Source organism: Choloepus didactylus, chromosome 6 (genome assembly GCF_015220235.1).
Source record: "Choloepus didactylus isolate mChoDid1 chromosome 6, mChoDid1.pri, whole genome shotgun sequence".
In the NCBI taxonomy this organism is placed as follows: Eukaryota; Metazoa; Chordata; class Mammalia; order Pilosa; family Megalonychidae; genus Choloepus; species Choloepus didactylus.
The window spans coordinates 63,671,852-63,686,083 of record NC_051312.1 but is presented as its reverse complement, the minus strand read 5'-3'; the positions used below and the strand labels follow the sequence as shown (position 1 = coordinate 63,686,083).

The 14,232-nt window shown below is 54.5% G+C and overlaps 1 protein-coding gene across 4 annotated transcripts in view; it reads right to left on the bottom strand.

The window, feature by feature from the left end:
* Positions 1-14,232, bottom strand: part of ABCC8 (ATP binding cassette subfamily C member 8) — a 76,501-nt gene that overhangs the window by 3,537 nt on the left and 58,732 nt on the right. For all 4 annotated transcript variants that reach the window (XM_037839307.1, XM_037839306.1, XM_037839304.1 and 1 more), the window contains 11 exons: positions 13,541-13,666; positions 11,180-11,279; positions 10,739-10,980; positions 10,471-10,637; positions 9,386-9,455; positions 8,534-8,691; positions 6,188-6,280; positions 2,275-2,377; positions 1,586-1,699; positions 1,100-1,220; positions 833-963 (listed from right to left, as the gene is read on the bottom strand). In XM_037839307.1, coding sequence (XP_037695235.1) covers positions 833-963; positions 1,100-1,220; positions 1,586-1,699; positions 2,275-2,377; positions 6,188-6,280; positions 8,534-8,691; positions 9,386-9,455; positions 10,471-10,637; positions 10,739-10,980; positions 11,180-11,279; positions 13,541-13,666 — 1,425 coding nt within the window. The remainder of the gene's footprint in view (positions 1-832; positions 964-1,099; positions 1,221-1,585; positions 1,700-2,274; positions 2,378-6,187; positions 6,281-8,533; positions 8,692-9,385; positions 9,456-10,470; positions 10,638-10,738; positions 10,981-11,179; positions 11,280-13,540; positions 13,667-14,232) is intronic.

Genomic DNA, 14,232 nt, shown 5'->3' with positions numbered 1-14,232 from the left:
TCACATGGGGCCCTGTGAGCACGTGCAGGGCTGGAGCTGTGCGTTTGCCTGGGTCTTGGTATGGGTGTGGGTGTACCTGGTACTTGGCTGCAGGGGAGCTGCATGGCTGTGGCGGGGGGTGTGGGCGTGCAGGGATGGGGGGCCATCTCTGACCCTACTGCTTCCTGACCCTTTGGTACCAACAGAAATTAAAATAAGGGACCAGTGCAGAGACAGAGATAGTGACATAGAAGGACAGAAGCAGCAGGGACAGATGGAGACCAGAAGCAAGTCCAAAGGTCAGAGATAGTGAGACTGACAACCATGGATAAGACAAAAGAGAGAGAGACAGGAGAGTGGCCGAGTCAGAGAGTCAGAGGGGGCATGAGGAGGGAATCAGAGAGTCGGGTCAGAGCACCAGACAGGGGTTCCCCTCTCTGGGAACAGGGGCAGTCTCGCCTTCTGTCCCTAGGCCCTGGCTCTGAAGCTCAGAAATGAGGGGCCTGGGAAGAGCCCTGACCATTTGCAGGCAGGGGAGGGCCCTGACAAAGCTTCTTTCAGCTGGGGGAGTCCCAGGCCTGGGTCTCCTTGGTGGACCAGTGAGGAGGCAGGGACTTGAAGGCAATGGGAGAGAGGGGGAGAAGGGGAGAGGGAGGGAGGGCTGGGAGTGGGGGCTGAGCCTAGTCAGTATGAGGGGCTCAGGGCCTCAGACTGGGGGGTGAGGGGTGGGGGGTCAGAATGGGTGAGAAGCCTGGAGGGGCCTTGGGGGGAGCCGTGAGGAGACTGAGGCTGTCCAGCTCTATGCCCGGCCCCTCCCTACCTCCCTGCCCTGTGAGCGGTGGTGCTCTCTGACCTTCTGTCCTGGGGAGATGAGGGCGTTGACGTGCTTCAGCACAGGCTTCAGGGAGCTGTCGTAGCGCACGCTCAGGTTCTGGATCTGGATCTTCCCTTGGTCTGGCCAGTTCTTCGGGATCAGTGATGACGCTGGGGGCCGGGCTGGGGTCAGCTAGTGCCCAGGAGTGCCATCTACTCCCAGGCTCTCCCGTGATCCACCCCCCCAACCCAAACACTCTCCTCCTGAGGGCCCTTCCCCCTGGAGTCCTCCTCCAGAGCCTCTCACCCAGCAGCCCCTCGTAGCTCTCCGCCTCGGTTTTCAGGAGCCCGTGGATCCGTTTCACAGCCCCCAGCTGGATCTCCATGTCTGCCAGGTTCCTCACCATCCAGTTCAGGTAGTTGGAGACCTGTGGGGACAACAGGGCATGGGGTGGCGAGCAATCCAGTCCCAGTCAATGATCACTTAGTCCTAGCCCCTGCCACTAGGATGGCTCTTCTCACAGCTCGAGGAGGGGCCGGGGGCTCCCAAGGGCTTTTTGCTGCCCACCAGCTGTCTGGAAGCACTGGGGAGGGTCACCCACTCCTCTCTGGGGCCTGGGTGAAGAGGCAGGGACCTGCCAGTCAGCCTTCTCGACCACATGGTCCCTCTGGCAACAGACTCAAACCAGCTAAGGCTGGGGTCTGGGGGAGGTCTCAGTTGGGGAGGGGGCCCTGGGATTCCCTGTGCACCAGTGTCTGATCCTTCCACTGCCCCAGCCCACTGCCCACTCACCATTAGGGCATACGTGAGGCCCAGGCCCACCAGGCCGGCTGAGAGCTCCCTGTGCAGGGAGTTGGAGATGGAGGTCACGGCTGCGATGAGGACCACACATGCACCAATGTACTCCTGAGTGGGGAAAGGAGCTGGCCTGGGCACTCAGCGGTTGGAGCCATGGGGGCCCCCAGCCCACCTCAGCCCACTCCCTTCCAGGGCAGACAGCAGCTCAGCCAAGACTCAATCCCAGCCCCACCCATTCACACACACCTCCTCAGACCACACAGGAGGCCTCTGAAGGCTGTGCGCACACAGGCCCGGGCTCCGCTGGCTCCCCAGCCACCTGCACACACCTGAACATGCATGCCCCCACCCCCGCTCACGTGCACACAATATATATGTGCCATATATGACCCACTCCAGGTGCACACCTCTCAGAGTTAGACACACAACTGTTCTTGCAGTTGGCACACACCCCAGACACAGAAGCCCCCAAGCAGTGATATGGGAAAAGGGGAGTCAGGTAGACACTGGGAGGCCCATTGAGGCTGGGAGAAGCAGGAGGGCTCAGTGCCACCTGCAGACATGTTCAATCTGGCATCCCTTCCCCTGTCTCTCCCTCGGGTCCTTGTTGGGCCTTGCTCTAGCTCCACGCCCCTATCAGAGCCCCCCTGCTGGGGTCCGGGGTGGAGGTGGGTGGCACCCACCATGCGGACTTCCAGCCATCTGTTGGCCGCCGTGAGGAAGAGGGAGGCGATATTGTTGGAGTCGGTGTAGGCGAGGAGCTTCTGCTGGAACCGGGCCTCATACCTGGAGGAGGATGAGGCTGGTCTGAGGGAATAATATTGGCCCACAAAGCCCCCGAGGACCCTCCCTGCCTACCGAGGGGCCACCTGAGCCTTGCCAGCCCCCAGCACGCCAGTTTTGCCACCTCATGTCTGCCCTTCCTCTCTGGATTGCCCTCTTAGTTCCCTTCTAAAATTCAAGCTGGTCAAGAGGCCCACCTCCTTCAAACTCTTGTTTTTCACCCCAAGACCTGTTCTTCTTTCTAGGTGTTCCCCAGTACAAGAAAGGGCACTTCCGTTTGTCCAGCTGCTCAGACCACAGACCAAGTAATCAACCTGGACTAATGTCCAGTCCATCAGCCAGTCCTCTTATTTCCACCTTGAAAATAACCCTTGGCTCTGTGCACCCTCTCCAGCTTCCTGCCCACCACAGGTTCTCACCTGCACTATGGCACCAGCTTCCAATAGGCCTACCCATTGCCTCCCTACAGTCCCCTCTCCACATAGCAGCCGGCATAATCTTTCTAAATCACAAACGCATCGTATCTCTCCCCGGCTGAAACATCCATGGCCTCCTGTCACTTTTAGGATAAAGAGCCTCCTCCTTGCTGGGAGCCTGTGTGAGCTAGCCGATGCCAACCTTGCCCCTCACTCTGCAGCAGCCGCCCCAGCCTTGGTCAGTTCTGAGACAACGCTGAGTTATTCCCACCCCAGGGCCTTTGCACACGCTGTTCCCGCGGCCTGGGAGGCTTTCTCCCGGCTCTTCACAGGGCTGGCTCCTTCTTCACTTTCAGGCTCCTTAAACGGCACCTCCTCTCAGAGGCCTCCCCTGGCCACTGCCTTTGCCTGAAGTAGGTCTCCCCTATGATTCTCACTCTCTGCAGTCTGTTTTCTCCATAGTCTTTAGCTGTTTTGAGTTTTTTCTTTGGCTGTTTGTGATCTATCACCTTCACTAGACCATAAGGTCTATGAGGGCTGTGACTATGTCTGTCTTGTTCACCAGTGTATCTCCTGTACCTGCACGATCAATAAACATTTGTTGAATGAATGAGTGGAGCCTTCCCTGACCTTCTAAGTAGAAGGGATCTCTCTCTATAAGGAACTCTGAAGGCCTCTTTCACGCCCTCATGTCCTCCTGTGTAGCTGCACCCGGCCCTGCCTCCTCTCTCTGACCAGCGCCCCTCAGACCTGGCCGGCTTGGGCCAGGCCCAGGGGCGGGGACAGGGGCACTTGTCTGATGGTGAATGAAGTGCTGTCTCAGCATCACTGCTCTGATAAGGACTAAACTCCAGGGGTACTCGAGACACGCCTTGTCGGACATTTGCTTTTCACTCCCAGAAGGTGTTTACTCTGCTCTGATTATTGCTGGGTGGAGGGTGTGTGTCTGAGCTATACGTCTGAGGGGAGTGGGTGAGTCTCGGAGGTGCGAGAGAATGTGCGATTGCACAGCCAAGGGGTGTGTGTGTGGGTGTGTGTGATGTGTCTGAGGTGAGAGTGAAACATATGCAGGCTTTGATTAAGTGTGTGCTGAAGATGTGCATGGGTGAGTGCACATGTGTGTGACAGGAGTCTGAGGGGTGGGCATGTGCAGGAGGGTGTGTGTGAGGTGGGAGCTTCTGAGATAGGTGTGGACTGTGGAAAGAGCCCCGGCTTTGGGGCCAGGCAGACCCAGGTTGGAGTCTGAGCATCATCGCATACTGGCTGTATGTCAGGCTCGAGACTCAGTCTCCTCATCGGTCAAAATGGGGTTGGTGATACCTCCTTACATGGGCTGAAACAACCTCTGCAAAACACTGAGCTAGTACCAGGCACTCTTGAAACTCTTTTGGGAAAAAGCAGGGCGTCTCAGGAAAGTCTAGAATGTCAGCCAGGGCTGAGATCCAAGCTCAACACACTGTCTGTGTGACCTTGGGTTGGCTACCCAGCCCCTCTGGGCCTCGTTTCTTTGTCTGAAGAACATGGCTAGCCTTGCACCTATATCATGGGGGCTGCTGTGATGATTAAATGAAAATATACATGCAGCACTTAGCACAGTTCTGGCATGTGGCAAGTGCACACTCAATAAATGCTAGTTAGCTCTCAACAGAGCAGGCTACTGGGCTAAACCCAACCAGTTAAACAACTACAGAGATGATTAAAAAGTCTTTCATTCAATTTTAAAAATCATCCATTGTGTAAAAGCCAGTTCCTCTGGCTGCCCACAGGCTTGGCTTGAGCCAGCAGTGTCGGAGGGTGGGCACAGGGTACTGGGGTCCACTCACAAGGGGACTCAGCCCACTCCAGGAAAGTCCCAATCTCTCTGCCCCAGGCCCAGCCCGCAGGCCTCTGGGACCAATTATAAGGGAGGCATTGCCAAAACTTAGAGCAGAGGCTAGGCCCAGGAGTGGGGGGGGGGGGGGGGCTGGGAGTTGAAGGAACTGGGGAAGCTCAGGCTTCAGCAGAGAAGGAAGCTGGGAGGAGACCCTAGAGGCATATGCCCATCTCCAAGGAGCTTTTGTGTGGGAGACAGCACAGGGAGCATTGCCGAGACTTGGTTTAGAGCTCTGCTTTGCTTTTCTTTACTAAGACAGGATGCCCAAGAGGCTGTCTTCCCACTTCCAGATGCCTGCGAGGGGAACTGAGGCTGTGGCAGTGCTCCAGGGGGCTGGGCGCCTCTCCCAGGGCTGCAGCCGGACCTTGGGGATTGGGGGAAGAGATGCAAGCTTCTCTGGACCATTGGCTGGTCCTTGAGCCCTAGGGTCATTCCTGGACACGGGGCTTGGAGTTGTGTGTCACTGCTACACTCTGGTCAGCTGTGCCATCCTAAAAATAACCTGAACTCACTCTTGGGGTGAGTTAAGGACCAAAGCCAAGCTCTCTGGGCCAGGGGTCTCTGGCCTGCCGGCTGGAAGAGAAGCATCCCTATAGCGCAGCTGAGGCTGAAGAAGGGAGTGACAGCCCGGTCCTTTCCCCAGGCAGCCTCAGGTGCTTCTGCCCAGCCCAGCATCCCCACTCAGGGTGGCGAGAGGATGGCAGGAGCACTGAAGTTTTCAGGGAATTCCTGTAGTTTGGTGAACTCTTCCCTGTCCTTTGAGCCCTAGCTCTGATGGCAACTTCTCCACGAAGCCTTCCATGACTGCCTCTCTTCTACATCCCCCCCAGCCTGTGACTTCCCTTCTTTCAGAATACCTGTCACATGGGTTTGTCCTGGCTGCTCAAAGCCTGGGCTGTAAAAGCCTCCAGGCCAGAGGCTCTTCTGACACATCTCTGGCTTTTTGGTGCCTGGCCTGGGGCAATTAATACATGGTGGGTGCTCAGTCAATGTTTGTTGAATGAATAAGTAGGTCCAAGTCTGGGCTGTGTGGGACCTTCCACAGAGGGTTATATAACCTCTCCAAGCCTCAGTTTCCATATCTATAACAGGGGACTAATCATGTTGACCACCTAGGGTTGCAGTGCAGAATGAATGAAATTCACATGCAAAGTACATGGCACACAGGACCTTCTCAACACTAGAAGACCTCGGGGCTGGCCCACACGACCCAAGGGCCCCTCTAACACTGTTATGTGAGGACTTGTCCCAGCATTGGCCTTTTCATGTTGTGCCATAGTTCACAGAGGCCCTGGGCTTGTCTGCAGGGCTGGGATTCTCCTCCCTGACATCTCTTAGATCACAGGCTGAAGCCCACCTGACCTGTCCCCTCTGGGGACATCACCTGGGCCTTAAGACCTGAGGAAGGATTAGGAGATGTGTGTCCTGGGCCTTATTAAGTGGGTCCCTGAGAACTGAACCCCATGACCTGTGACCCTGTCCCCACTCCACCCTTCATCCTGGGTGGGGGTCCTGGACTCATACCTGAAGGCCCGGATGGTGGTGAGGCCTTCCACAGTTTCAGCAAAGTGCGAGAGCAGTGGGAGCTGGGTGGTGTCATCCAGCTGCTGCAGATCCCTGTGCCGCAGGGAACAGAGCATAATGGTTGAGGACAGATTCAGGGGTCACCCAGGTTTAAATCCTAGCTCAACCCCCTGCTACCGTGTAAGTGAATGTCTTTATTTCTCTAGGCCTCGGTTTCCCCACCTGTAAAGAAGGAAGACCATGGTACCGTCCTATCGAGCTGTTATGTGGACTGAACAAGATGGTTCGTGTAAAATGCTCAAAAGGGCAGCCAGGCACCGTCACCCTGTCACCACCTGCCTCCCCTCTGTATCTGGCCCTGCACTTTTGCTGCACCACCTCGCCCTGAGGGAAGGCTGAGCAGGCAGGGTTAGATCCGCTTTACAGGTGAACAACATGAATCTTGAAACAGCTGGTCAAAGGAGCCAGCTTTGACCAAACCCAAAGCTTTCAACACCTCCTGCTCTCCCCACCACCAATAACTGCAATAGATTTCCACACATCACAGGCCAGGGTCTAAAGAGCTCCTTGGGGAAGAAAAGCCAGAGGTTTCCACAGCAACAGAATTGCCTCCCACTCCCCACAGCTGCACCTTGACAAAATGCACGAGTGTAGGAAAGATCAGGTGGGGATGGAGGAAACAGCTTTCTTGGACAACCTATCGCTGGGGCCAGAGTGGGTGCCAGAGCAACAGGGCAATCTCTCTGGCAAAAGAAATTAACTTTGTAGAACAGCTTGTACAGAATTTAAAAAGCCGCTGTAATTATGCGCCATGCTCCTCGTGGGTGCCGGGGGATTCCGGATCATCCTGACAAAGGCCGGGTTTGTCCTTGTGCGTAAGGCAATGATGGCCACAATGCATCTGAATTTAATGTTATTGCTAACCAGCATTTTGATTCCCGTTTCTAAAAGACCACGTGCCCTTGGGAGAGAGACTGCACCTTTCTAACCGCAGTCCACGGTAAGAAATACATTTTACATCACAAGCAGTGCACACATGCACACCCATGTGACCAAAACAAAGGTTTGGTGAAGCAAAATGGACTATTGTTATATGAATACAGTCTTTTGGTTTCTATTATTTCATTTAAAAAAAATGCAGGCTGTGACCCATGATACTGACTGCATGAACCAGTAAAGGGCTGTAATTGGTAGTTTGAGAAACGTCGGCCACGACTCATTGAACCTATGAGTTGAACAGAATCACCTCCAGAAAGAACTTCCTAGAGTATGTCCTTAGGAAAATTTGAGTAGGAAAGAGGTGTATGTGGTGCCAGGGCTCACGAGGGCTGATGTGACCAGCATGGGTGCGAGTGGCAACCACCACCTCCAGATTCACGGGACTAGGGTGTGTGTTGCCCTAACGCCCCTCACTTCAGGTATCCTCGGGTCACCTTCCTACCATGATTTCACACACCAGCCATCAGCCTAGCCATGGGAATCATACGACTCTCCTGGGAAGCATTTTGGCAAAATGTATGTGGGGCATAAATGTGCACACAGTGACCTCACAATTCCATTCCTGACTATATCTCCCAGGAAAATAAGTCAGATATTAACTGCAGCACATGTGTGTGTGCTAACAGACGGTTATATTAGGGTAGTAGAATATGGGTAGTTCTATTTTCTTTTTTGCTGGAACGTGATTGTACTACTTTGACAATGGCAATTCCAATAAATGTACCAAACTACCCTGTGCCGGTTTGAATGTATTATGTCCCCCAGAAAAAGCCATATTCTTTGATGCAATCTTGTGGGGCAGACATAATAGTGGGGATTAAGTTGGAACATTTGGATTAGGTTGTTTGCATGGAGATACGCCCCACCCAACTGTAGAGGATAACTGATGGGATATTTCCATGGAGGCGTGGCCCCACACATTCAGGGTGGTTCTTGATCAGTGGAGCCATATAAATGACCTGACTCAAAGAGAAGGAACGGAGTGCAGCTATGAGTGACATTTTGAAGAGGAGCAAGCTTGCTAGAGAGGAACGTCCTGGGAGAAAGCCATTTTGAAACCAGAACTTTGGAGCAGACGCCAGCCACGTGCCTTCCCAGCTAACAGAGGTTTCCCGGATGCCATTGGCCATCCTCCAGTGAAGGTACCTGATTACTGATGTGTTACCCTGGACACTTTATGGCCTTAAGACTGTAACTCTGTAGCCAAATAAACCCCTTTTTTATAAAAGCCAATCCATCTCTGGTGTTTTGCATTCCGCAGCATTAGCAAACTAGAACATACCCCTTGCAAAGCAACTCCCTCCCCACCCCACCCCCAACCCCAGATGCTGGCAAAGGCTGCTGTACCTGGATGCCACCCGGAAGTACTTCTGGATGAAGTAGCACATGATGGCCAGGGGCAAGAGGGCCACGAGGAACACAGGTGTGACGTAGGAGATGACAGTCAGGGCTGAGACGCAGAGCAGGGTGGAGCGGCTCAGGCACTCCAGCGTGGATGGGATGTGCTGGGGGAGAGAGGCAGGTGACTGTCCAGGAAGTGGCGAGCTCCAGGAAGCCAGTCCTCTGGCAGGAAGAGGCAGTTGAATTTCTGACACTCTCAGGGAGTGTCCCTGTTACCACATGGAGCATCTTGCTTAATTAAGGAGGCGAATCCTCTTATAGGGTTAGGGCACATTTCAAAGCAGACAGGAAGCCTTTTACAGTGTCTCAAGCCCTACACTTGAACTTCTAATCTCTCACAGCCCTCAAAGATACCGTGGGTTTTGGTAGTTGATTATATTCAGTGTGTTACCTGCTGCCACGTTTTGTTCTTACTTTATTAAGTCTTATCTCTCCAGCTACATGGTGAGCTCTCTGAGAGCAGGGATGAGGAGTTGGTTTTCTCACTCTAACTCAATGATAAATAAAAAAAATGCAGGTGGAATCAAAACGAAGGTTCTCCACAAAATCGGCCACATTTGTTCAGATTATGCTGGAACCGCACTGGAGCCAAAGGGGTCTGTTTTCCACAAGCCTTATTATGAGCGTCTCATGGGGATGCCCCAGGCCCCGAGTAGCATTACAGTCGGATGGGAGAACCCCTGGCTTCCTCCCACAGGGCTTTGGCCGCCTGATCTGGGAATCCTAGCGTCAGACAGGAAAAGCCCCCAAAGGCCAGCTCATCTCTGAACTGGGGGAAACAGGACACAGTCCTAATACCTGGTCTATGGTGTTACAGTCTGATGAAAATCTGTTCAGGATGCTTCCGAGGGGCGTGGTCTCAAAAAACCTAAGAGGCAACCAGAGGAACAGTTGCTCATTTGTTTATTCATTTGCTTTCTGTTTATCGAATGAGGGTAGTTGTTTTGTTTTAATTAAGTGTCTCTGGAGTCATCTGTGGAGAAGCCAGGACCCCAGGGGTGGTCGCCTTTGCAGGTCTGCAGAGATCTGGCCTGTGTTGCTAGGATTCCCGCAGCAGCCCAAGGAGGTGCTGGCTCCTCCTTAGCCTCTCTGACTCTCAAGCCCATGTGTGACCACCACCCCCGTGCTCAGCTCCCAGCCGGGCCTGACTCAGGCAGCAGCTGTCCTCCCTGGGGACACAGAGTCCTCTCCTATGGAGAAGAACGGGCCCCGGGGATGCCTGTCAGCTGGCTGACCCGTGAGGCCGCACCAGCTGTCATCACTCAGGCCATGACCCAGAGTAAGGCCGACCTCAAAAAGAGAATTCTAGAACCACAGATCTGGGGCAAAGAGAGGGTAAGTGAACTTAGAGGTCATGTCTGTGTGTCTGTGGGAGTCAGACAGTGAGGTCTGGCATCGGCAAGGGGCCAGGTAACCTGCTTGCCCGTTACGCTTTTAGACCGAATTGGCCAACTAAGCTGGCACTGGGCAGTGGAGACCTTAAATCTCTTTCACTCCAAATGGCCTTTGGGGTTTTTACCCCTGCCATTACAGGAGATTAGGACAGCTCCCTCTGCCTCCCCAGTGTGAGAGCCTGCAGGCTGGCAGGGGGAGGAGGGAAGTGGGGAAGGGAAGGGAGCTGAAACCGTGGGTGGAGAGGATGGCCCCTGCCTAGGGAAGGGAACCTAACATTTACGCACAGCCTGTGGACGCTCCCTTTGCAGGACCATGTGACAATTAGATGAGATAGCCATGTAATGCGTAGCTCTCTCCCTCTGCCTCCCGCCCTGCCGAGGGCACTTTCACACACTGTCTCTGTGAATCATCCCACAAGCCTGTCCCCATCTCACAGGCGGGAGAACTGGGGCTCAGAGGAAAGCAGTGACTTGCCCACAGAGTGGTACCTCATGGGGGCCAGGATGATCTGGTTCAGCAGGCTGCGGTGCAACCTTTTGGCCACTTTCAGCCCCGTCCACTCCACGGTGACAGACGTGACGAGGCACAGCATGATGCCCAGGCCGCAGAGCACGGTGAACACCATGGCGTAGACCGTCTGGTCGAGGGAGCATGCCTGGGCCGGGCACACAAGGAGGTGGGGTCCCGGGGGTGTCTGCTGGCTCAGCCCTCTCCCGCCCAGCACCCTGGCACCTGCTGTGGGGCCGCCCACCACACCTGGCTGAGAGAGCAGTTTCTGGCCGTGGGGCTCAGGGTCAGGGCGCTGTCGGTCCACTTGGCCAGCCAGTAGTCGATGGCCACCAGGACCATGTGCTTGAGCAGCTGGGAGAAGACGAGCAGTGACAGGAGCAGGACACCAGCGGAGGACAGGTACTTGGCACAGGCCCGCCACGGGATCTTGGCCCGCTGATGCAGCACAGAGGACAGGTTGTCCTCCTCCTCACTCTCGGCTGCCTCCTCTGCAGGCCACAAGAACCCACCCTGTGGCATCCCACTGTGCCTCCCTCTGAGGGGTAGCAGGGTGTGTTTAATGCCCAGTTACAGATGGGGAAACTGAGGCACATGGAGGGGAAGTGATTCATCAAAGGTAAGCTATCTCATCACCAACCCCAAACTTTATCTCCCCAGAATCTCACTCCCCAGCCCCTCTGCCTGTACCTTCCTCCTCCTCCTCATCCTGCAGGAGGCCATCTCTTGAGGACATGGTTCGGGGCAGCCCCTGGGGTGCTTCTGTGGCCTTCTTCTCCATGACAGTCTCCTGAAAGGCAGATGGGACCTGGCCAATGTCTTCAGGGTACTCAAGGGGGAGAGGAAGGATGGGGGCAACCACCCCAGGTTCCTAAGATGCCCCAGGGTGCAGAGCAGCTCTGGGATGGGCTAGCCTGTCTGGGCTGGGAACTGCTAGGCCTTGGACCAGCCTGGCCTTCTGGGCTCTGGCTGTCTGGATGCTTGGCTACCTGAGCCATGGGAGGAGGGACAGGCAGCTAAGGTCCAGGGCATCTGGCTGGGCCCCTCCCCACTGTGATGAGCCTGACCACGGCACAGAGTGCAGTTGGTGGGGGCCAGAATGGAGAGAAGGCAAACAGCCTGGGGCTGGGGGTCAGAGGCTAGAGGTGGGCAGACTGCAGAACTGAAGGTGCTAAGGTCTACTGCAGGCAGCAGCCTGGGAGCCAGGAGACTGGGTTCCAGATCTGCGTGACAACTCACGGCCCCTCTCACAGTGATCCTTGAGCTCTGCTACTCACTGTGCTAAGGGTTCTAAATAGATTACTTTATTCAATCCTTATGGCAACGGAGAGAGGTTGGCTTTATTAGCCTCATTTTACAGACATGGACACTGAAGCCCAAAGAGATTACATAATTGGCCCAAGGTCACCCAGACAGTGATCTGTGGAGCTGGGATCTGAACCCAGGTCTGTCTGGTATGAAGCCTGCCGCTGGACCTATATATTACACTCTGCCCGGCCTGGGACCAGACTCTGGAAAAAATGCAGAAGGAGAAGAGAATCCAGGCCCTGACCTCAAGGCTGTCCTAACTATATCTGGAGAAGAACACCAACCAGAACTTCAATAACAAGTTCTACTCACATATCTGCAGGATTTCACAGGTTAGAAAGCTTTCCACCGCATCCTCCCGCAGCCCTGCCAGGGAGCTCTCACAGAGGAGGCACCTGAGGGACTGGGACTGGGAGCCAGTTTTGTCTGTTCCCCCACATTGCCTTCTAAGGCTCCCTCCAGCCACTCTTTCCATCCTCCCTGTACTTTGATACCTGTTGCCAGGGTCTGTTTCCTGCCCCAGGGGCACACTTTCCCTCCTCCAGCACAGCAGCCCACCCCCTACACCTGATCCCTTAGGTGACTGACAGCTGACAGCCCCAGTGGGGAGCTGAAGAGGCTGAAGCACCTGCATCTTAACAAAGGTCTCCTGCTCTCCACAGCCAGAAAAGCCGTTAAAGGAGGGCTCAAATGGTGCAATTACAGGCTTACAGAAAGAGACATTTGGGGACCTAGAGATTCTCTAAATCACAGCCTGCAGACAGGCTTTTCTGTGCCTGGTCCCACATCTAGCAGAAAATTTGCTCCACCAGTCCCCAGTTGCCTCATTGACCTAGGAAAAAGACAGTCTTTCTGGAGTCCTCAGGGGATGTACCCTGGTACTGGGAGGAGGAGTTTGAAGCCCCAGGATGACTGTGCCAGGTGGTATTTCACTCCCGAGTGACACGGCCAATGGGGCCCACCCAGTGGACTGTCCAGGCAGCTATAGGAGACGGACACGTGCTTGTCTTGCTCAGCACTTACTCCTTCCCCTTCATCAACTAACAAACACCCTAAAATCCCTGTGGGGTAGCACTCCTCCCCCATTCTTAGTCTCTGCGATGCAGGGAGGGTAGCTGATTGCTCTCCCTGGCTCCAGACGCAGGCACATGACTCAGGCCTGGCCAAGTATCACATCCAAATCCCTATACAATGATCTGTTCAGGGGTGAGCATCTGACACAACTGGACTGGTGAGAATTAGCCCTGGGACTTCTGCTGAACTACTGTGAAAGCAGCACTCCCTCTCTGCCAGAGTCCTTGAGCTGGGAGAATGTAAGCCACTGTGAGAATGGGGCCAACATGAGAGGAGTAGAGTCAAGAGATGGGGAGAAACGGATTCCTGACAACAGTGTTTGAACACCTAGATCCAGCCATACCTGAAGCTATGATACCCTGCACTCCTGTTGGTTTTATGAGTCAATAAATCCTTAACTCCTTTTTTTTCCTTTGCTTAGCCAGTTTAGTTGATTTTCTGAAACTTGTAACTAAATGACATGTATTTCAGGATAAGAGGTTGATTCTGCCCTGGGAGGCCAGCACAGGTCTTGGCTCTTCCCTGCTAGGAGTGACTTCATGCCCAGCATTTACATCTGTCCCTTGGGGGCTTCCTAGGGCAGTGAGAGAAGGAAGGCCTTTATAAATTCAGTTCCCACAGAACCTTCCCCTCCAGGGGATGGCTGCCTGGCCCCCAGGGGACACCTACCTTCTCTAGCTCTTGGTCTTGCCGGTTCATGAGGTTCTTCCAGTGCTCAAAGAGCTGGCACTCAGACCTCTGGAAGTCCTTGAGCGTGCCCTCCCTCTGGATGGTGCCATCTTTCATAGCGATGATCTGGAAAGGCAGAAACAAGCCTGGCCCCAAGGCAGCAGGGAGAGGACGTGGTGGTCCCAGCCCGGCCAGACCGAGGAGTGTGGGATGGAGCTGCACACATCCTTCCCCCCACCACAGTGCCAGCCGGTACTGATAACCTGCCCTCACCAATTTACTCCCAGGATTTTGAGTTCAGTACATCTTGGGGGTAATTCTCAGTGGTTGCCTGTGGCTTATACGGGGATTTGCAGAGCAAACAAGTGCATCCTGGCTCAAGCCAGCCGCTCACCTACCAGGACGCCATCCGTGACAGCTGTATGCATACACTTAATGGGCTAATTGCACACTACCCGTAGCTGCTTCCGCTGAAGGGTCTGATAGGTCCCACTAGGGCTTGGCAAAACACCCGGTGGTTTACAAACTTGTGTGGTCACCTCTTTGAAATCAATACAACTCGCTTTATTTGAAACACTCAGTGATGTCATTTAGACTTGTCGTTAATTCAGACACTTGGCCTGCTCCTCTCACCCCCACCACACCTCCACATCTGGGGGTTTAGGGAGCCAGGCCCAGGGGTCCTGTTTACT